The sequence below is a fragment of the Pelecanus crispus genome, chromosome 1 (genome assembly GCF_030463565.1).
Source record: "Pelecanus crispus isolate bPelCri1 chromosome 1, bPelCri1.pri, whole genome shotgun sequence".
Classification (NCBI taxonomy): Eukaryota; Metazoa; Chordata; class Aves; order Pelecaniformes; family Pelecanidae; genus Pelecanus; species Pelecanus crispus.
Window position 1 is genome coordinate 80364812 of NC_134643.1, and position 22171 is coordinate 80386982.

At 42.9% G+C, this 22171-nt stretch overlaps 1 protein-coding gene across 1 annotated transcript in view; it reads right to left on the minus strand.

Annotated features, from left to right (window-relative positions):
* The window catches only part of KIAA0930 (KIAA0930 ortholog), an 82577-nt gene that overhangs the window by 23347 nt on the left and 37059 nt on the right, over positions 1-22171 (minus strand). Inside the window, exon 2 of the mRNA XM_075720584.1 lies at positions 20091-20239. Within this exon, the coding sequence (XP_075576699.1) occupies positions 20091-20239 (149 nt within the window). The remainder of the gene's footprint in view (positions 1-20090; positions 20240-22171) is intronic.

A 22171-nucleotide genomic window follows, 5' to 3' on the forward strand; every position in this document is an offset into this window, starting at 1 on the left:
AAGTCAGCCACTGATTTTTTCTGCTGGTGAAATTAATTCATACACTGAACTACTTCTCCCCAGCAATTACAAAGCCATTGCACAACAACTCTTTGATGGAATGCCCAACCCCAACCTTGTCACAGGTAATGACAGAAAAAGGGCCTTTCTTTAATCACTTTTCCTCTATGCATTAATTTAGGGTAGGATTCCCAGGCGGTACAACCCGTGGGTTAGGGCACAGTGGATCACCACGAATCACTGCCACAGCTGCTCCCCAAGCCAAGTGCTTAAGCCACACTGTATTCCAAAGGAAATTAATTTAGGGAATTTAAGGAATTCAATTTTTTGCTAGGCAATAAAGCGCACAGGGTATAGATCTCTGTTCAACAGGTCAAACTGGGCAGGACAAGGGCAACCTCCTCTCAGAGAGAAAGGAGCCATCAGCAGCCAGAAGCAACAGAGGCACCACTCATCCGACCTCAGAAAGACAGAAAATAGACTTCCAAATGCTCTCCACGGCGCTGGCATCTGCTGGACATGTTTTGCAGCTCTTGCTCATTCCCAGATAAGCGTCCTCGGTGAGCGTCTGGGGAACAAACCAGCCCTACCCACCCAGGGCAGTAGTTACACCAAGAAGTCAGCGTTTGCTACAGCAGCCAGTAGTTTCAGATGCTTTGCTTGCCACACCACCAAAGGATCTGCTTTATAAAACACAATGAACCTTCGCCAGGGTGCTATAACAAGCAGCACCACTGCTCCCCGTCTGACTGGTAATACGCTTCACAGTGCGGGCACCCAAATGACAAGTCACTTTTGAAAAAAATCTCACCCCTTACCTCATAAACACCTCTATCTGCAACATCTCTTTTAGTCATTTCTAAACAATTCTTCCAGAAATAACAAAAAGGCATCCATACGGTACCTTGGCATAAAGCAAAGTGCTAAAATCTGGGTTGGCCAAAACAAACAACACTTTTGGGGGCTCTATTTCCCATGTAAATGCTGTAGCTCACAGATTAATCTCAGCTACCCTCTACTGCCACGGTGCTGGACATGTGAAGGCAGCCATGCGATATTATGTGAAATAAATCAACAGGCTCAGTTCAGCTTGTAGCAAATGATCCCACTGGCACTGGCACACTGTGGAGTCTCAGGCAGGGCCAAGGACATAGGAAAGACTGGGACTGACTCTATTCAGACCCTGCAGCCACTTGTTCAGCATTAGCCCATAAAGGAGACATCCAAATGAATCATTAAAAAAATCCATAAAATTTAAAAAACCTCACATAAAGAACTTTAAACACAAATTTTCACCGTTCCATACATCTTAATCACTACTGTTTAAAATCAGCAATCTAGATTTCTTGGCAGGCTGACCTAATTTGTCCATGTCCCAAGGAAGCTTGCTCAGCATCTGTACGCTTATCTTACTGGTACTATGTACAAACAGCGTATGTGCCAAGAACCTAAAATCAAAACCTGAAGCCTCAGAAAGCCCTGTTACTCTGGCTCCTTATGTGCAAAAGAATTGCAGTTGTAAGATCACATAAATACTGTAGAAGTTGCTACATTAGCTGTCACCAAGGGATTTTCTTCATTTAAGTCCCAATCCAAAAATCAAGGGGTAAGTACTAACCTTTTATAGTTAAGTGAATAATTTCAAGTGAATGTAGACATTTAGGATTGACAGCAGACTGATGTGTTAGCTGTTCTGACCTCTAAGTGCTCAGACATCAACAAATAGGAGTGCTGTCAAAATCTCAATGAGTTCCCAGTAATAGAAACCATTACATGAGTTTAGGTAAGTCAGTGTTGCCAGCGCTGAGCACAGTGCTTCCTAAATGAAGGGGAACACCTACCATATAGAACTGTTGCCTTATATTTACATAGAAATCACATGGTAAACGTAAGCCTAATTTTTTATATATATAAAATGATAGATATAATATATAGATATATATATAAAAATAAAAAATTAAAATATAATTTCTTAGTATAGTTCATGCTTTTCATCAGAACACTGTTTTGTGATATTCTAGGCTTAATTCATGTTGTCATGTTTGGCCTTCTGGAGTTAAGAAATGATATGGACTGGAGAACATGCTGGATTTCAGACAACTGAGTCCTCCCAAGAAAACAAGTCTGTCTCAGCCGAGGATCCAGGAGACACTGGGTCTTTTTCCAGGTCTGCTGCTGATTCACTTGGCCATGCCTCACCAATATGCTTGTTCATCTGGCTTTAGATTAGATGTGCCTTCCTGCAAGCGTGAAAATTTATTAATAGAAAGAACTGCATAAATACTGATTATTTATACCCAATTAAATCCAAAAGCCAAGCTGGATATTTGCTCATTCAAGTCAAGATGATGACCCTTCTACAGTTTCAGCAAGCTGAAATCTGTTATGCCACCTTTATAAAGTTTTCAGAGGGTTACCGAGCTAAGGCTGTAAAGGAGAATTACATCAGCTACGCTGACCTCCTACATGTCTCAGACATTTTACTGTTACTTCTTCACAAAACCCAGTTAATCACATTTGACTAGACAGTGCCTGGGAAAATACCTTATTTTGAGAACTCGTTCCAATGATTAATCATCCTCTTGGCTGAAAGTGTGCAACTTCATTTAATTCAGCTCCTTTCCTTTTGCCAGCCTCTGGTTCTTGTCATGCCTATTTCCAGTATATTGAGGAGCTCTTTAATGCTCAGTTTTGGGTTGGTTTGGTGGGTTTTTTGGGGGGTTTGTTCCCCCCCCCCCCCCCCCATTTGTTAATCTTCCAGATACACCAGACAAAATTCCTTTAAGAGGTCTCCGTGCCTCTCAGCAGGGCACTTCTGCAGAACTTGTGGTCCTTTTTCATGCTCTCAGTATTTCACCAGTACTGGAGTTTCTTGGTACCGGCACAGCACTGGTGTACGCACTCTCACTACTCCCTCAGGGTCACACTTTTTCTGCACAGCAACACGACTGCACACTAAATAACCTGCACTCTGTGCCTCGCCTGTCCTTTCCAGAGCCTGTGTGCACTCCTGACACTGAAGTATTGAACTATACTAATAAATGGATCCACGTTCCCTAGGGATCAGGCTGTGCAGTCTGATGGTCATGCCCTGATAATTTATGCAGCACCAATGTGTGTCATGGGCAAATCTGAATCCACTGTAATTTTATAATCCCAGTCACTGATCCCTGCAAAGCCCCCTTACAAACACCTCCACCTGAGGTCACTACCCCCTTCGCCCGCTCCATTTTACCACTCCTGCTAGCCAGGACACCCCACCATCATCCTGCTTTTCCTCAGCCCGTTTCTTTTCCGTGCTTGGCAAATGTTCTGGCTATCTTCTTGCACAGTTCTTGCATACTAGTATGGTCCGTCTCTGGGACTGCATGGGCCAGATGCCACAATGCTTGTGCCCACTCTAGAGTGACACCAGAGGTCGTGGAGAGCCTCACAGCTACTTCCAGCTGCAGCAAATCATCTATTAACACTGATGTATTTTATTGACAGAAATATACCTTTTTAGAGATGTATATACTATGGTGTACAGGGTTTGCGTGGCAAGGTTTTGGGAGCGGGGGGGCCACAGGGGTGGCTTCTGTGAGAAGCTGCTAGAAGCCTCCCCCATGTCCCTTAGAGCCAATGCCAGCCAGCTCCAAGATGCACCCGTCGCTGGCCAAGGCTGAGCCCATCAGCAACGCTGGCAGCGCCTCTGGGATAACATATTTAAGGAGTTGGCGGGGGGAACCCAAACCTCAATGCTCAAATGCAGCAGGAGAGAGGAGTGAGAACATGCGAGAGGAATGACTCTGCAGACACCAAGGTCAGTGAAGAAGGAGGGGCAGGAGGTGCTCCAGGCACCAGAGCAGAGATTCCCCTGCAGCCCCTGGTGAAGCCCATGGTGAGGCAGGCTGTCCCCCTGCAGCCCATGGAGGTCCACGCTGGAGCAGATATCCACCTGCAGCCCGGGGAGGACCCCACGCCAGAGCAGGTGGATGCCTGAAGGAGGCCGTGACCCCGTCAGAAGCCCACACTGGAGCAAGCTCCTGGCAGGACCTGTGGACCCATGGAGAGAGAGGAGCCCACGCTGGAGCAGGTTTGCTGGCAGGACTTGTGACCCCATGGGGGACCCACGCTGGAGCAGTCTGCTCCTGAAGGACTGCACCCCGGGGAAGGGACCCACGCTGGAGCAGTTCATGAAGAACTGCAGCCCATGGGAGGGACCCACGTTGGAGAAGTTCGTGGAGGACTGACTCCCGTGGGTGGGACCCCACACTGGAGCAGGGGAAGAGTGTGAGGAGTCCTCCCCTAAGGAGGAAGGAGAGGCAGAGACAACGTGTGATGAACTGACCCCAATCCCCATTCTTCATCCCCCTGTGCCGCTCAGGGGGAGGAGGTAGAGAAAATCAGGAGTGAAGTTGAGCCTGGGAAGAAGGGAGGGGTGGGGGGAAGGTGTTTTAAGATTTGGGGTTTATTTCTCATTACCCTACTCTAATTTGACTGGTAATAAATTAAACTGATTTCCCCAAGTCAGGTCTGTTTTGCCCGTGACGGTAATTGGTGAGTGGTCTCTCCCTGTCCTTAACTCATGAGCTTTTCGTTATATTTTCTCTCCCCTGTCCAGCTGAGAGAGTGACAGAGCGGCTTTGGTGGGCACCTGGCATCCAGCCAGGGTCAACCCACCACATATGGACTGGGTATCTTTACAAAGAACTCAAGCCATACAAGATCTTGTACTGGAAGCCAACATAACACGTGTCACATTACACACTTACAGACAGCTGGAACATTTTAATCACAAAACCCAGAAAAAGTCATCTGAGACCCCAGTCTAGGTTTCAAATCTTTGTGATAAACTGGAAACTTCTTCCAACCTGCCTATTTGCTCCCCAAAACTTCCAGAATACAATCAATCTTTTAAACTGGTATTAGTAACATGAACACTGGGATATTTAGGCTCTTCCCTCCAAAACACCCTCACTCAGGACAGCATTAATTCCACATAGTTCCCCAGGCATTAGAGCTGTTTGATGAAAACCCATGTGAATTGAAAACCACCTTGTTTGCACAGCTTAGCATGCAAGCCTTTGAAAAACTCCTGAAAAGAAATCTACAACCAAAATCAATACAGGCTGTCAGCTGTGCAGCACAGAAAGCATGTGGTAATAAGAACAGGGTTAACAAGAAGCCCTATTTTGTTGGCATTCAGAAGCCATCCAAAAAAAGCAGATTCTGGTTTTCTGTTTAAAAAAAAAAGTCTAATGGGTTTACAGGTCTGTCTAGTAGTAGCATCACCCTTCAGGTTTTTTCAGACCACATTCACCGAAAAACAGTAAAGGGAAGGAGGCTGAACATGAAAAGGGAGAGGAAGAAGATACAGTGAACAGAATTCAAGACTTTTTCCACAGTACAAGTTCAGCAGGGAAATACTCCTCCTGTCTCGAGAGCCAGATGCAATACAGAGATTAAAATTTGATTTTTAGGATTTTACATTGACAGGTTTGGTTCAAAAGATCAGGAAAAATCAGCAAAAGAAAAAAAGTTACTTTCAAAAACCGGTCCATCTTCTACAAAAGCAGAATTATCCCCCAGCGTGTGCTCACCAGTACACAGTTTTAAAAGCCCCCATCACACAGTGCATCCAACTATTGTGAAGCCTAGTGGCTTTCAACATTAGAAGCATCTTTCTCACATTTATCCAACTATTTCCTTTTACTAGTCTTCCCTGTAGCAAAAGGTGTAATTCCCAAACAGCATCTTAAATACTAACCAAATTAAATGGTCTTTCTAAACTCGCTGACCAAAGGAACTAATGTCCTTCTCTCCCATGCTTCAGATTCACCCCCAAACACAGTCCTAGTCTGTTCTGCTCTTTTCTTGTGCATTATCCGACCGCCACTTGCTTTACTTCCTCCCACTTTAAAAATCTCTCTTCAGTACTGATGTACCTTTAAGTAAACTGTGTAACCCAGATGGACTTTAACAGAGCAAACTGGTATTACCAGCAGCACTGCATATCTCTTGACAACACCTTACTCTTGGACACCTAAAATTTGGTACCTCCACAGGCACTTATTTAAGCACCTAATCACATAGCTGGGATTTTTGTATGGCATCCTGTCCCCTCACCCAAGCAACTAAACCTACAGCAGTAGGAAACCGGCTAGCTTTGGTACCGGTACCAAAGGATGTAGCTGCAACAGCATGAGCCTGGCACAAGTCAGCAACTCGAGCCGTCAGGCTTTCTTGTTCCATTTAAGCAGTTTCACGTGCAGCAGCACCGCTGCTACAGCATGAAGTTAGAAGTAAGGAGTCGTTTCACAGTCTGCAAGCAGTCACAGACACACACGTACCCCATCCAGACCTTCTCTGAGCAGAAATGTTGGTTCTCTAGGATTCAGGGCATCAGAAGAGCCCCTCCGTGCAGGTGCGATATTCAGCTGCTTTCTTATCAGACTCGTACATAATTGATACATACCATGCTTCACACAGCATAAGGCATTTAATTATAAATTTGGACTGTGAAAGAAGATTACATTTTTACCAGCGTAAACAATAACAATAAAATTTTTCTCTTATGGGAAAGAAAGATGTCTTAAATAAAAAAAAAAAAAATCAGAGAAAATATTAAAAGTACAACAAAGAAGTGGTGCTAAATGCTAAACGGGAGCCATCAAGCAATGTCAGGATAAAAAAAAATTATTTTTAACTATAACTGCAATGCTAATTTAACTTCTAGTTGTATCCCCAAGCTGGGCAGAACATTAAAACCCCTTTTCTTTCTGGATCCTTTGAACACATACATTACAAGTAACTTGAAACACTTCATACAGCACCAGTAGTGCTACTATAGCAAGACAGTTTATGGATGGGAAGGAGAGAGAATTTGTGACTACAGCAGCTTTTAATTAGAACCAACTGGTTAGACAGCAAGAACAAACTTTGGGGCATAAGCAGTCATCTTTGGCTCCTTCTGCCACAAAAACTAATCTATTTTTCCCCAACCTACGCAAAGACATCAATTCTCACTCCCAAACTTCAGCTCTCCAGTAACCTGAAAATACAGTACCTTCAATGGATTCTCAAAACCCAGTATATTCGTGGACTTCTGCATCATCTCCATGACTGATGTCACCAAGCCTATCATTGATACAAATGCATTTTGGAAGCAGCAATCAAGCTGTAATAAGCTATCGGAATGCTTAGAAGAGTCCTAAAAAAGTCATTATGAGAACAATCCAGGTCCTCTGATAGAACTGGACCCACATTAGAATGCAAATGATAAAGGGCATTTACTTTCTATGTTTTATTTTCACTGTAGCTCTGAAACACTTCAAATCCCAGTAGGCTTTCTCCTAATAATGTTAACTAAAAGCAAAAAATACATGCACATCCCCTTATAACTTTCAGAATATTATTTAATTTAAAGATGTAGCAACCCTAAGTTTTGAATCAGCCTCACAAATGTTTCAAGTTAATTTAATACACTGATGATGGGAAAAGGAAGGGTTATATTGATTTCTGCATCTAAAAAAAAAATTAAAAAAAAAAAGAAATCAATAAGCTCCATGACCTTGATTTAATGCAAAGCACTCTACCCTGGTCTGAACATTTTATGGTATTTTTACCAGCAGGTGTCAGGTCTTAGATTAGCAGGTATTAGAGGGTAGATTCAGTCTGAGGCAAAGCTACCCAGTACCAGAAGAGAGGGCTTGTGTGCACTGATCCCTGTTCATCCTGCTCTTGGGGAGGGTGTGGAGGTAATTCATAAAAAAAAAAAAAAAAAAGGAAACATGGAAAGTAAGACCGCTGCCTGAAACCCAGCAGCAATACAGGTCTGTGTGACAAATGCTGAAATCTTTGCAGTGTCTCTGGCTTTAGCACCTTCAGTTCATGGGAGCAAGGCTAGCTGCACAGAGACCGACCTGCCAAAAATCTGCCAGAACATGTCCAAACTCTCCCTACAGCATGGAGCTGCCATTACAACAGCATTAGCTTCTTTGGGCAAAAACTCTCCACCTCCAGACCACTGAGACGCAGGTCACTCCTTGCTTCCTTGCCTGTGTACTATAACGTATCAACAACATGATGCAATTCAGGAGGAAAAGACAGTATCCCAGGAGCCGTGAAGGACTCTCTGACACAGACATAGGGGATTTTCTCAGAACAATAAATCACCGCGAATGGCACGGAGGTCACTACTGTAATCTCCCAAGACTTAGGCCTCACGTGTATTTAACAAGCTGTGAGAAGTCGCAGTAACACAAACCTGTATTTCATAGAATCGCAGAATCGTTTAGGTTAGAAAAGACCTTTAAGATCATCCAGTCCAGCCATTAACCTACACTACCAAGTCCACACTAAACCAGTCAAGGGTAGACTAGACTAAACCATGTCCCAAAGTGCCACGTCTACCCATTTTTTGAACACTTCCAGGGATGGTGACTCCACCCCCTCTCTGGGCAGCCTGTTCCAATGCTTCACCACCCTTTCCGTAAAGAAATTTTTCCTAATTTCCAACCTAAACCTCCCCTGGCACAGCTTAAGCCCATTTCCTCTCGTCCTATCGCTAACTACTTGGGAGAAGAGACCAACACCCACCTCATTACAACCTCCTTTCAGGGAGTTGTAGAGAGCCATAAGGTCTCCCCTCAGCCTCCTCTTCTCCAGGCTAAACAACCCCAGTTCCCTCAGCCACTCCTCATAACACCTGTGCTCCAGACCCTTCACCAGCTTCATTGCCCTTCTCTGGACACACTCCAGCACCTCAATGTCCTTCTTGTATTGAGGGGCCCAAAACTGGACACAGTATTCCAGGCGCGGCCTCACCAGTGCTGAGTACAGGGGGACAATCACCTCCCTGCTCCTGCTGGCCACACTATTCCTGATCCAAGCCAGGATGCTGTTGGCCTTCTTGGCCACCTGGGCACACTGCTGGCTCATGTTCAGCCGGCTGTCAACCAACACCCCCGGGTCATTTTCAGCCAGGCAGCTTTCCAGCCACTCTTCCCCAAGCCTGTAGCGTTGCATGGGGTTGTTGTGACCCAAGTGCAGGACCCAGCACTTGCCCTTGTTAAACCTCATACAGTTGGCCTCGGCCCATCGATCCAGCCTGTCCAGGTCCCTCTGCAGGGCCATCCTACCCTCCAGCAGATCGACACTCCCACCCAGTTTGGTGTCCTCTGCAAACTTACTGAGGGTGCACTCAATCCCCTCATCCAGATCATCGATAAAGATATTAAACAAGGCTGGCCCCAAAACAGAGCCCTGGGGAACACCGCTCGTGACCGGCCGCCAACTGGACTTAACTCCATTCACCACTACTCTCTGGGCTCGGCCACCCAACCAGTTTTTTACCCAGCGAAGACTACGCCTGTCCAAATTTGAAGCAGTGTTTTTGTGTTTTGTAACAGGCTGCCAAGCATCATTGTAGAATATACACCCGATAAGACAACATGAACTGATCTAACCAAGTCACCCATGAAAACCCATCTGCTCAGTCATCCACTCGGCATCGACAGACCTGGCTCTATTAAATGGGAAGAAAATCAAAGTAGTCTGGTATTTTCTGGAGCATGCAGAGAAGCCCTATGAGAAGGGTGCATCCCCAGTCCTGTCACATAGAGAAGCTGCAGAAGGCACAATGACATTGACAACAGATTACATTATAAGCTTTCCCTAGAGTACTTATATCCAAGATAATATTTAAAAGGGGACAACTGTATTCAACAAGGCAACAACATACTAAAATGAAAAAGAAAGATTCTTTCAGATGTCATACAGAGCTTGCTTTCTTAGGATTGTTGCTACTGTCATTTTCACTGGCAGTAACTGTAGAGGACAACAACAAGAAAGCCCTCCAAAACAAAATTCCAATTCCCTTTTCCCAGATACTATTCATTATTTAGAAGTTGCACCTGATCCTCCTGGAACGCACTCTGGTGCCCACATAAAGGCAGCATAACGCCCAGTAGCTATGGCAACTTGACACCCACCTTAGCTCTAAAGCTGAAACAAAGCCCACTGCAATAAAGTGACTGTGAACTGTTTTGTGCAGGAGGCAAAGTTCAGCTACAGACAAAATAATCCATTTTCTAAAAATTTGCTTTAATATTAATTACTTAGCATACTCTCCCTACAACCACTTTGTATAATCAAAAGCCAAACCAGCAGAGAGAGCAGTAAATGACCTAAAAAGCTGACTAATTTCTAGTGTCTTTGGATAAATCAGAAGAGCAAGAAGATATCTCAGACTCCAGTGTCTTGCAGAGGTTCCTTCGAAGGTCCAAATGGGACAAGTTGTGTGCCCAACAGCAGTCGCTCATCTTTTCTGTAATGCAGTTACCCAGGAGAGTCTGTTCACAGCTTTGGACTCCCTCTTCCATTTGCTGGCATGAGAAATGCTGGGCGACTGTAAGTTCTGCTTCTCAATTCATGACCTGCAGGTGAGAAACTTTGCAGCCCCATTCATTCCAAAAGGCAGTATTTACGCCCTATGTCTGCCAACACCATGCCAGCATTTAGCTTCAACATTCAACTTGGAAGATTTACTGCAAATGCTATGCATATTTGTAGGCAAGGACACAGGAGGGTGTTTGCAGGTGGAATAAGAGCCTTGGCAGTGGATTACCCTCTTTCATTACCCAAGTTGCAGGACAGCTGATGACATGTAAGAGGTGTTGCTGCAACAGACACTGTTCCTACTCCAGCCCATGCTAATCAGGAACAGTAGGTTCACAGGTGGCTACCAGCAAGCATGCTTTTTATATTGAAATGTAAACAAACAATTCATTCTGTTTTGTCACACTTATCTGCAAATGGGAGACCCAGTCAAGTCAAAATCATCCAGACTAGCTTGCAAGAATAGCTGCAGTATTTCCTATCCTGAAGAAGCTGTGTTAGTTTAAATAAGCATCTGAACTTGTTGCAAAATGTCTTCTCCCTTCCTGTCCTCTTTCTCACATCTCTTGCATGTATTTAGGACTTCACAACAGCAGAAATCACTTCATGTGAATGTGGGATTACCAGACAATTGTACTCTTAGAGCAAACTGGCTATATGCATAAAAAGCTGTAGGGTTACTGATGTAATGGTGCATATAATGGTGAAAAAAAAATACATCTGGTTTAAGAAAATGGGACTTAGACAACTGAGTTTCTTCCCACTCCCACCCATCTTTCAAATGTGTTGGCCAACTTCAGACAAACTTGACAGAGGTCTCACGGATCATATCATCGTGACAATCGGCAATCAAACACCTCCACGTTACTACTACTGCTGAAGAAAAGCCATGGAAGCTCTGCTTTTTTTTCGGACGCCATTTGTCATGAACCACCCACAGCACCAGCTACCTTTTGCCTTGGAGGTATCCAAAAATACAGAAAAGGACTACACAGGTTAAGAGGCATGGGACATTGCTGGAGGGACCCTGGGGACAGAGCGGGGAGATGAGCTGTACTGTGGAAGGGCGCAGGGAATACTGCAGGAATGGAGGCACGGCAGATGAGAAGAGAAGCAAGATTACTTGAAGGCAATTTTTACAAGAGATCAGACATATCCATAGGCCTGGCTGTATTATTCTGCAGCTCAGTTTATTCTACCCTCTATATTTCACGGGAATGAAATTCTTGCCCGCTGAAGTGAATGGCAAAATTCTCAGCAACTTCAGAGGAGCTGGGATTTCACCTCAAGATTTTCCAAGTATTTGTAACTTATACACACATAACCTCAAGGTAAATTTGACGTTGGTGTATCTACAGTAGTCTAGATTGAAATGTTTAAAAACCAGGCTAACCACTGTAACTATGATCATATTCCAAAGAGGAATAATTACATATAACATTCATTAACAAGAAGATTCACCACACACGACCTTTTCTTTTGGACCAAAGTAATTTGCTGGATTTATAGACTTATTTGCAGTCCTATCACTAAAAGCCACAGACCTTGTAAGGTTTATTAGCCTTCATGTAGGAAATATATAAAGCAACAGTACAAAAATACAAAGGGCAGTAAAATATTGCATTATAAAAATTTAATTTATATTTACATTTTGTTGTCACTTAAAGACTCCACTTGCAATTATGAAACTGGACAGATACATTTGGGAAAGACAGCCGTTACAAAGAGAATCATTAGCATGATTTGCATGATGTGTAATATTATTTTTTTATTGATATTAGTTAAGAGGATTAAGAGGTTAAGTTCAGGAGGTTAAAACAGGCAGTGATTTCACTGGTTCAGCATGGTTCCCAATCACTTAAGTTTAGCTTTTATCAGGGAAAGAGCTAGAAGTATGCTTTCTTCTCATAGTTAATTTGTGATTTTAAAGAGAGTAAGATGACTAGGCTGACTACTCTCCCTTCTAACAATCAAACAGGCTTTAAATCATTAAGGGAATAAGATGATCATGAACTAGATGGCTTGGGAACTTTTTCTTGGGTTAACCAACAGCTTTTAGGGAGAAAGCCTCATACACCTATGAAGGAGAGCAAAGCAGGGCTTTGTTTCTTGGACAAAGCTCTGAGCAAGATATGTTAAAATTCTCATCTTGCACCACTTCATTATACAACCCTCTTGTACCTTCCATAGCCTAATGCACAGTAACGCTGAAAGGCTCAGGCTGGGGATACCAGAAGTAACTGCACCCACAGACCAGTTGACTCATTGCCTGTTCACTGAACAAGCGCAGTTGCAGTCTAAGCTTGAAAACAGCAAAGTCAGCTCACTTGTAGCCTTTATTCCCTCCCATTTCTTCTCCTCTTGATATTCAGAAGCTATTCCTGCGGCTCACATGGGTTTCAGTGCTACTGTAATTCCTTACAACCTAATCTTTCTCCTGTCATTTATGAATCTGTTTGCAGATGATGGCTTAATGACATACAACTGCCCTAAAGTCAACGTTTTAGTTTACCTTAAAATGAGAAGTGCTCTGACTTGTGAAGTCCAGCCCCTGAAATTCAAGGTTAATTACGCTGCTCATCATCCCAACCCGTTTCAGAAAACACAAGGCATCACTGCAAACATCCCCCAACTTTGATCCGTTGGCATCCTCTCCTTCCACCCAACTGCACTTCTGGGGGAAGAACAGACTTTGGTCTATGACTAGGTCTGAACTGAACAGTAAACTTTAAGAAGTCAGACCCCATTTATCTCTAATGAGACAAGAGTAAAAGGCACACAGGGGAATCTACAGCGTCAGCTGGCAGCTAGAAACAGCAGCTTCCTCCCTTTTCAAAGACAGAAAACACCCTCCTATAACCTTTGCACTTCATCAATCTGTAGCAAAAAACATTATTTGCCCCCTCATTTGAGGGCACACACCAAACACTAGCTTTTTAGATCCTGCACTGCCTTGAGATTGTGTTTTCTCACTGAATTCTCATTTTCTTTCTTCATTGTTACGTACGTTTTACCTCAGTATTAAAGAAATCGCCTTCAAATTAATTATAGCTCTTGCAAAAATAATTCTTAATCACAAGGAATTCCTACCAAACGTACTTTGTTTTCTTTTTTTCAATAAGCACAAGACATTCCTTCCAGATCAGCAAGTCACAGTCATAGAAAACAAAGATTTAACAAGCTGTTTCCAGTATCTGTATATTGCACATGAAGAAGCGGAATCTAAAGTGACAAGAATAACGAGTAATTTATAAGACTGAGAAAAGCTAATGGGACGCACAGAGTTAAAAGCTGACTTAAACCAACCATAATTGAAATTACTTATGTGAAAAGAAACCAACAAGTCTAGTTCTGTCTTTGCAATTCTGGCAATAGCAGAAGAGGTATAAAAGATTAAAAATGAGAAAGTGCAAGTTGTTCAAATTACTGGAACAGTCTGAATGCTTGATGATGCTCATCAAACAAATGAGGGGGAAGCAACAACATGCAAATCACAGACACACAGGGTGTGGAAACTGTTTTCCCCCAGCATAGCTCTCACTCCAAGAAAGCCACTGTAACTGTGGCTAAGCAAGACAAGGCTGGGATTTAAAACATGCTGATCAGTATCAGCAAGGCAAGAAATCACTGCATTTGAGATACTGACAAAGTAATCCTAGCTGCTACCTGACACTTGCACTCTGTGAGTCACATCAACTTTCCTTGCCCAATTCAAACATTCCACAAATGTGCTAAATCCGCTTTCAAAAATTGAAAGTATAGATACCCGTGTGACTATTTAAGCACTATCAAACACGGCCCCAGACCACAGAGTAACTCATTTTCAGATGTAACAGGTTGTTCACTGTTACCTTATTCCTGTAATATTATTTGCCTGCCTTTCTGAAGGCCTCCCCAGAAAAGCACGAGTGCCTGAAACAACATGTAGTGTGCCTCCTGCAGAATACAGTCAGCAAAACAAGGGAAGGCATGCTACATCAGTAATGAAGGCAGCAGACAAAGACATGGGAGAAATAAGATTATGGAGTGTTAATAAATCATCATATTTCAAATCATCTCTGTTGGATGTGGAAATGCATAAACTGGGTTACTGACCAGAAAACGTGGGGGGAAAAAAAACCCTGGTGGATAGACTAGACATTTAAGTTGTAACTGCTAGCATTAGTAGAGACTTGATTACGATATTCCAGAGCTTCAATTCAATTGCATACTGATTTTTGACACTGAAAACAGGCATTTTCATACCTCTAATGAGCAAGCTGACACTGTGTAGCCCGTAGATCAAACGCACTACACGCTCTGCTGAACTAGTCGCCTGATGAGGCTTTCAGGGAGCAGACACTTCTACCTTTTCCGGGGTGCCCAGCCTAGCAGTGCTCTTCAGTCCCTCAACCCCCTAGTGACTCAGATATGGTGTATTTGCAGTACTGAATTATTCATTACAATTCTATCAGATGGGGGAACTGGGTCTGGGCTTCTTCCCAACTAAGTTTCTCTCTGCTGCAGAGAATGGAGCATCATCTCAGCCACATGACTCAAGGCTGCCATGCTTCAGTGCAATTCATACTAAATTCACTTCTGATCCTGGCTTTCTTGTCACCCTATTTGACTGCTTAAGAAGAGTTCTTCAGAGACTGGAAGCAGTAAAAAGCAGTTCATTAAAAATGCCCCTGCAGCCCACACCCCCTTCCTGAGTCAGGAGTTTACTGCCTGTGATATTGTGAAGATATTTTGGCTGTACACTCGCTTTGCCTCACACATGAATTTACTCTGGAAATAGGACAAAATATGAAAACATCTCCACCCCAAATGCTCGTTAGCCTGCCAGGTATGTCACAAGCATATTCCAGGTCACAGACAGCCAGATCCAGTTCTGTGTGGGAAAGAGATGTTCTTGTCACACCTGTGGCAGGGTTCTTTTCGCTTTTGCCAAGCAGTCTGTCACAGCACATGTAGGAAATGGAGATGGTCTTGCAAAAGACGCACCATGAGCAGAGACTATCAAGCAGCAGCTCCTTTATGTTCATGTATTTAGACAACCAAACATCAGCAAAATAGCACAAGAAAGCACAGGAATTCCTCAGAAGGATGATTGTAAAAGAAAAGCCAAATCTTTGCATTTAAGATGTTGAGCTCCTTACAGGAAATCATAATATCAGTCTGATAATGCCAGTGTTCCTTTTTCATGTTTCAAAGTGAGAGCAATGCGTTGATGCTGTCCTCTTCCACAGAAGCCACTGTTCCTACTCACTGCAACACCTCCACTAACTTAGCACAACAAAGAGTTGAGGCAGAACAGCTGCCTCTCTGCACTGACTTGCACACGTTGCAATCGTTGTTTGTCCCCACATACTATCCACGTACAAGGAGAGAATTTAGTTGGCAAAAAAGATGCATCTTTTGGTCATTTGTTTCTCTGTTGCATTCAGATGGTAATGGGAGACACTGCCATGAATGATACCAAACAGCTTTTCTGGAGACATCCTGTTTGCTTACAATGTTAAAAAAAACCAAAAAGCACTCCTCTGAAAGGTACACAGAGACAGCAACCTAAGATTTTTTAAACTTGCATTGCTGCTAGATGCTGAGTTCAGGTTGTCAAATCTTCCAGCCAGACAGAGCGCGACAGTGAATTAGAGATTCAGCTATGAAAATCCTGTGATTTTCTGTGGGAGTCATGTGCCTAAAGTCATTTAGCTTTGGAAACTAACTGGTCTCCCACCACAGCCAATATTTGTTGTGTCACAGGTCCAGATGCACATAAACATGTAAACCATGGCTCCTGTTTAGTTCCATTTCTGAAGCTGCAGCCACAACATCAGTAGCTTAAGCTTTTTGAAGACTTAACAGCCTGAATGACTACCCCATGCATTTGGCAGCAACTCCACTGCTCCACATTTACAGGATGCTGAAGAAAACAGGACCTACTCCAAAATCCAGGCAAGCTCAGAACATATACCAACAGTGTCTTAAATTTATCTTTTTTATTGCTTTGCCCTATAAATACAGGACCCTTTTCAGCTGACAAAGCATGATGCAAGGCTGAAGGGGCTACTACAACCTAGCTCTGCTGGTCTATCACTGAGGTTTTACCTTTGTTTCCCTACTCAGCAGTTCTCTCTCTTAACACCATACTAGCATCTTCTGTAGTCCCACAAGAAAGTAAAGCTCCTCTCTACAGAAAGATCAGAAGCTTGCAGCTGTAACAAAGCATAATCCTTTATAAACGCTTTTTGCACTGGAAAGAGCCAGAGATATTAAATCTTGATTTAATACCATTTTGAAATCAGAATCCCAAGTCCAACCACTTTAACCTTTTAAAGCTGTAGGTTTTGGCAATGTACAGGACCCTTTGTAAGTGAGGATCAGGGCTTACGTTTTCCAGTAGGTCACATCAGCTTGTGTGTCAGGCAGCAGCAAAGGGGTTTTTTTGAGTCTTAACTTAATGGTACATAAAGGGCAACAAGTCAAAGGGATTCCACCTTAAAAAAGCCTTCTAAATCCCTTAACCTTGAGAAGAGCTATGCTCCACAGTGCCCTGCCTGCACAGATCCTGACAGATGGAGTCTGTGATTTTGCTTAAAGACACTGAGAGAAGTATCTTCAAAATTTGGCAAGAAAAACTGCAAGAGTGTTACTGTGACAGGCCAAGGAAACATGAAGTTGAATGCACTTCTCTGGCATCCAAGACTGTGTAACAGATATAGCCCAGATTTCGATATGGCAGTTCTGCCCTGACATAGACCGTATTAAGAGCTTAATTGCTATTTCACCAATACATGTGCAGTTTAGAAATTGGTGGGGTGAAAAAGAGAAGCAAACAGAAAGTCACTTAGACCAGGGGGTCTACAAAGTAGATGATTTAAAAGGCCTTTTAAAATAAAAGTTATGATGGTAGAGCAGTTTACCATCATCACTTACACCAAATTGTGAGATTTATTACTTCAAGCTGTTGTAACTAAGCTGCATCCAAAGCCCTCCTCATTCAGCCTTAAAATTGAACAGAACCTCTAATCTTGATCCTATCAGGTTTTTTCTGCTTATCTCCTATTCTTAAAACTTAACTTAAAATCAAATGCTGTTGCTGACGCTCTTCAGCTCCAGTAAGCACAGAAAAAACCTCACAAGCAGGAACAACTTTTAAACACGCAGGACAGCCATCAAAACTTGAAAACTGATAAGTCAACGCTTGTTTCTCTCTGACATGAATCATCACACCATGCCATGCAAATGATGCAAACATGCCACATTAGCTTGTAATCTCAGAAAACAAACATCACCATTGTCAGCACTCAGACAAACAGCCCCTCCCCACTCAATCCGTTTTTGTTGTTGTTGTCATCAGTCCTACAGAAGATTACTGTGCTCAAAGCTGTGCAGATCTCGTTTTCATGAATACAAACTAATGCTCTGAGATGTCACAGGACAACAACTCACCTTACGCGTCTCTGCCAGCGTTCTTCAGTCAAAACCTACAGTTGCCAGGCAAATGCAGAGCACATAGATAGTGTCTGTGGAAGAACTACAGTGAACTTGCTTCACTGTATACCCAAGCTACAGAGACTCACTTCTATGGTTACCCAATAGTCAGCTTCTGAGAGGCCCATGGAGAAATCATCACCAGACTATTCGGCGCAGCCTGGGCACAAGGCACAAGCCAACAGTGCAGCTCCAGTTCTAGCCCTTCATGGTCCCAAACAACACTGAACCTCTCCCCTTCATCCACCTTTTCAGTCTACCTCTGGGGACGCAAATGAGAGCACACAGTTTGGTGGGTGGCAGGGATGCTTGAAGTTATATTTGGCTTCTATAAATATAAGTCTCTAGCTTCTTCCCCTTTTAATGATATGACTTTGGTATTTTGACACCATCTTTCGAGAGAGAATGGCCAAAACTACAACGTAAAATAAAAAGCTGTCCAGTCATAATTCAAAGAGTAGGGCTACTTGTCTGGTGTCTCACTGCACCGGACAGGCTCAAAAATTAGATACAAGAGGAGTTGGAACTGCAAAGCAGTCAGCTAAAACTGAACAGGGGAAGAGCTGCACAGATACCAAAGAATCACCAAACTATGAAGCTTCACAAAGCATCTGAAGTACTTCAAAGTCACAGGAAAGGTTCATTTCTCAGAGGCTGAGCAAAATGCAAATAGTCAAGGGGGAGTTATAAAATACTGTGCGTGCTATACGGCACACTCCCCATCTTAGTTGTTACGGCAAGTGATTCACTAATGCTGATTTTGTAATAACTACCACTTACAAAATCCCCTCACAAAATTATTTATGATGCTTTTAGGAGGCTTAAATAAAGCTCTGAGAGCAAATGCAAGGGTTTATTTCACTGTCTCCTCTCCGTGAGAGGTTCAAACACTTTAAACTGATTAAGAAGTTAAACATATTGATAGGGGGCTGTGAATGAATTTAAGTGACCAGGCTTCCTCTGAGTTTCACCTCCTTTGTTGGCCAGGATAAGAGGTTAAACAACCCATGCTTTTATTAGGCTGAACAAAGCCACAGTATTGTTTGATGTGAAACAGGAAGACATTTATAGTAATTTAAACAATTAGGATGAAAGTTTCCTCCAAAAGTCTTAAAGCTCGAAGTACACTGGCCAAAGACTTTTAAACCACTAATCTGACAGAGGAAGAACAGTATTTTGCCATCTTTTCCTTAGTGGTTGTCATGACAGAACTTGGAGGTGTGGGCAGAAGAGAGAAGATAATTCTGCCCATTTCCTGTATCCCCAACAAAAACATGCGAAAATCTTCTGGGATCCTTTTCTCAAGGGAATTGACAACTATGGTTCTTTATGGCACCACATTTAAACCAAGAGAACTCTGGTATATCTGTTTAAAAACACTCTCACATACACCGTGCACGTGTATCTGTGATTCAACAATAGTGTAAATTAGTTACTTATGTCAGGAAGTTAATCCCAGTCTTTTCTTCCTCCATTTATCTTCCTGCTTTTGATCCTCTGCAGCCAATTCCTTAATTCCCAATAAAACCATAACTTCTCTTGCTTCTATTTCCCCCACCTAAGATGAAAACTGCCATGAAATGATGAGAAGTTTCTCAGCTCTCTAATGGGAAAATACCTGTGCAGCAGCACTAGGCTGCCTGATTATGTGTTTTCAAGAAACACTACTTCTATAGGAGGGCATAGTCTTAAGTGTAGATTATGAGAATACAGCCATTTGCTTCACTGTTTGTCACTACCATATCCCAGCTCCAGAAGGCTGCATGTATTCTGCTACTCAGTACCCAGTAGGTGTTCATTCCCAATACTCTGGTATCTCAGGAAGGGTTCTTCTAGAAATACCGCAGTGACCATCTTCCTTTTTTCCTCCCTTTCTACAGATTTAAACATTCAATTTATGAAGTGTCATCATTGAAAAGCAAAACAAAAATCAGCATGGATGCCTTCCCTTTCCCCCTAAATGCAGGCAGACCAACATAAAAAGCTTCCCAAAAAAGCATGCAAACTCCACGATCTCCTCAAGTCTGTGATAGTGAAGCTCGCTCATACTGCTGCTGATGTTTACAGCATTAACCACAGTATTTCTCTACAGGCTAATTTTGCATAACTTCTTGTGAAGAGCTGGAGAATCCTTATCGTTGCTTTGTAGTTCTTCAGGTGTTTCAGGTACTCCAGAACACCAAATCCCATGTTACCTTAAATATCCCAGATTAAAATACATCATTACTCACCTTTTTCCCTTCTGTACTATCACCACTGACATAGGACAGTTTTCGACGGACATAGAAGAGCATGTCGTCTTGCCGGGGGGCCCACTTCTCCATAAAATACGTTGAAAACATCCAAGTCCAGAACACAATACGGTCATCTTTGAAACACCCTTAGAGGCATAAAAGAAAGGAGAAATAAGAGTTATGGAATTAGCATGTCACATTTGATTGTGCTTAACATGACACCCAAAGTCTTTGCTACACATGGTGCAGTCGAGCCCAACTGTAGCAGAAATACTCTTGCACAGCTCAAAGTGTTTCTACAGTGTACAGCATAGCCGCCATTCGGCACGAACCCACAGCCTGTCTTTGGCCATCGTCAACCAAAACCACCTTCTAGCAACCAGTCTGCCACCATGCACAACAAAATCATAGAATCATAGAAAATCAGGGCCCATGGGTATATCCTGGCTATGTCTGTGCCACGGAGAAGGACAGGACCAGCGCACTGAGTGAGAATACATCAAAGAAGCACTCAAGGAGTAATTTGAAAGGCATGTAGTGCCAATATATACTCCAGTTAATGATGTGAAGCCATCAATTGCCAACAGGTTCATTATATGCTCTCAGAGAGTATAGCCAATGCTTCAGAAGCAAGCAGCTGATACCTTCCTTAAATTGATACACAGGAACAAGAATGTACCTGTGCAGGGTCGACTGTAATTCACCCTCTCTCTGACAAGGAACAAAACCCAGCTCTTCCTCAAGGAAACGAGGAGGTTTGAAGTCCTGAATCCCAATTAAACAAGAAAAAGTAGGTGAAGAAAGGGAAAAATGGGAAGAGGAATATGCAATGAAGTCTTGTTCAAGGAAACAGACAAATTACATCAGCATCAGTAACAGCATGGCAGTTGGTCTCTCACCAGGAAAAGGAGGCACAGTAGAGGTGACATCACATTTTGTGAAACTCCTCAAAGCACTTAACTATAATAAAACAGCAAAAGGTGCTACATCTCTTCTGTGCTGTAATGCTCGCACACTGTTAGAGACCAAAATTTATACAGACAAGTAGAGAAGTGTCTACTGTGCCTGGTGACAAGGGAGCTGAATTTCTCCACTACTGCTCAGTCCTACTGGAGGCTCCTTGATGGAGTAATTGCATTCCCTCCCCGAAGCCCTGCTGAGAGATAACTGCGGCTGTTAGCCACAGTCTAGCTGTTTTAAAACCTGTGAAAAGAGAAACACTAAAAAAAAAATTATATTGCTGAGAAACAGCAAAAACCTGAAATGGATGATGGACGGTAGTGTTATGTACAAGACAGCGAGACAGGTCGGGGGGTGTTGTATGTACACATGTGCAGCTGACAACCTGTCCTCCAGAACATCTATCCTTTACAGTGGCTTATTCCCTAAGAGCTATACATTGGCTGCCAGATTGGTACACACATCGCTCCCCAGCCCTTGGCTACCGTTCAGGTTGGTGTGTTTCCCTCCCAGTGGTACACTGCATGTATGAAATAGTTCTGTAGCGAGAAGAATCTTGCATGAGACAGAAGCAACATCTATTTACAGCAATACCTGGATTAAGCTTTAGAAGATTTTCCAGTCAATTGCCAAGAAAGCTGACACATACCATAACAATGAACATGATTTTTCTTAGACACTGGTGGCTAACTTCAGGGCTTCATGAAGCAATGAATCAATCTTCTAATCCACAAGCGTAACGCAGCACATTTTCCTACTTCATTGTGTGTGCAATATTTGCAAGATAAATCTTTCTTCCAATCTTTAATTACTGTGGTGGGCAGGAGATTAGACTTTCAAATTTTTTAGCAGACAAACGGGTGATTGAAATCAAAATCTTAGGTCTCTCCAACTAAATCCAAAAGTAATACTGAAAACAAAATGAAGTTCCACTGATGGACTGTGCACAGAAAACATTAATCATCATCAAGTAGGATGGTATTTGAAAATATGTATCTAGTTGATTATATTTGAAAACGAAAATTAATGAAAAGGCTAAGAGAGAACAGAAAAAGGCCAAGGTAGTTAGTTCCCAGTGCAGGTTAATACCAGGCCACACTGCAATTGCTTTATTTGCA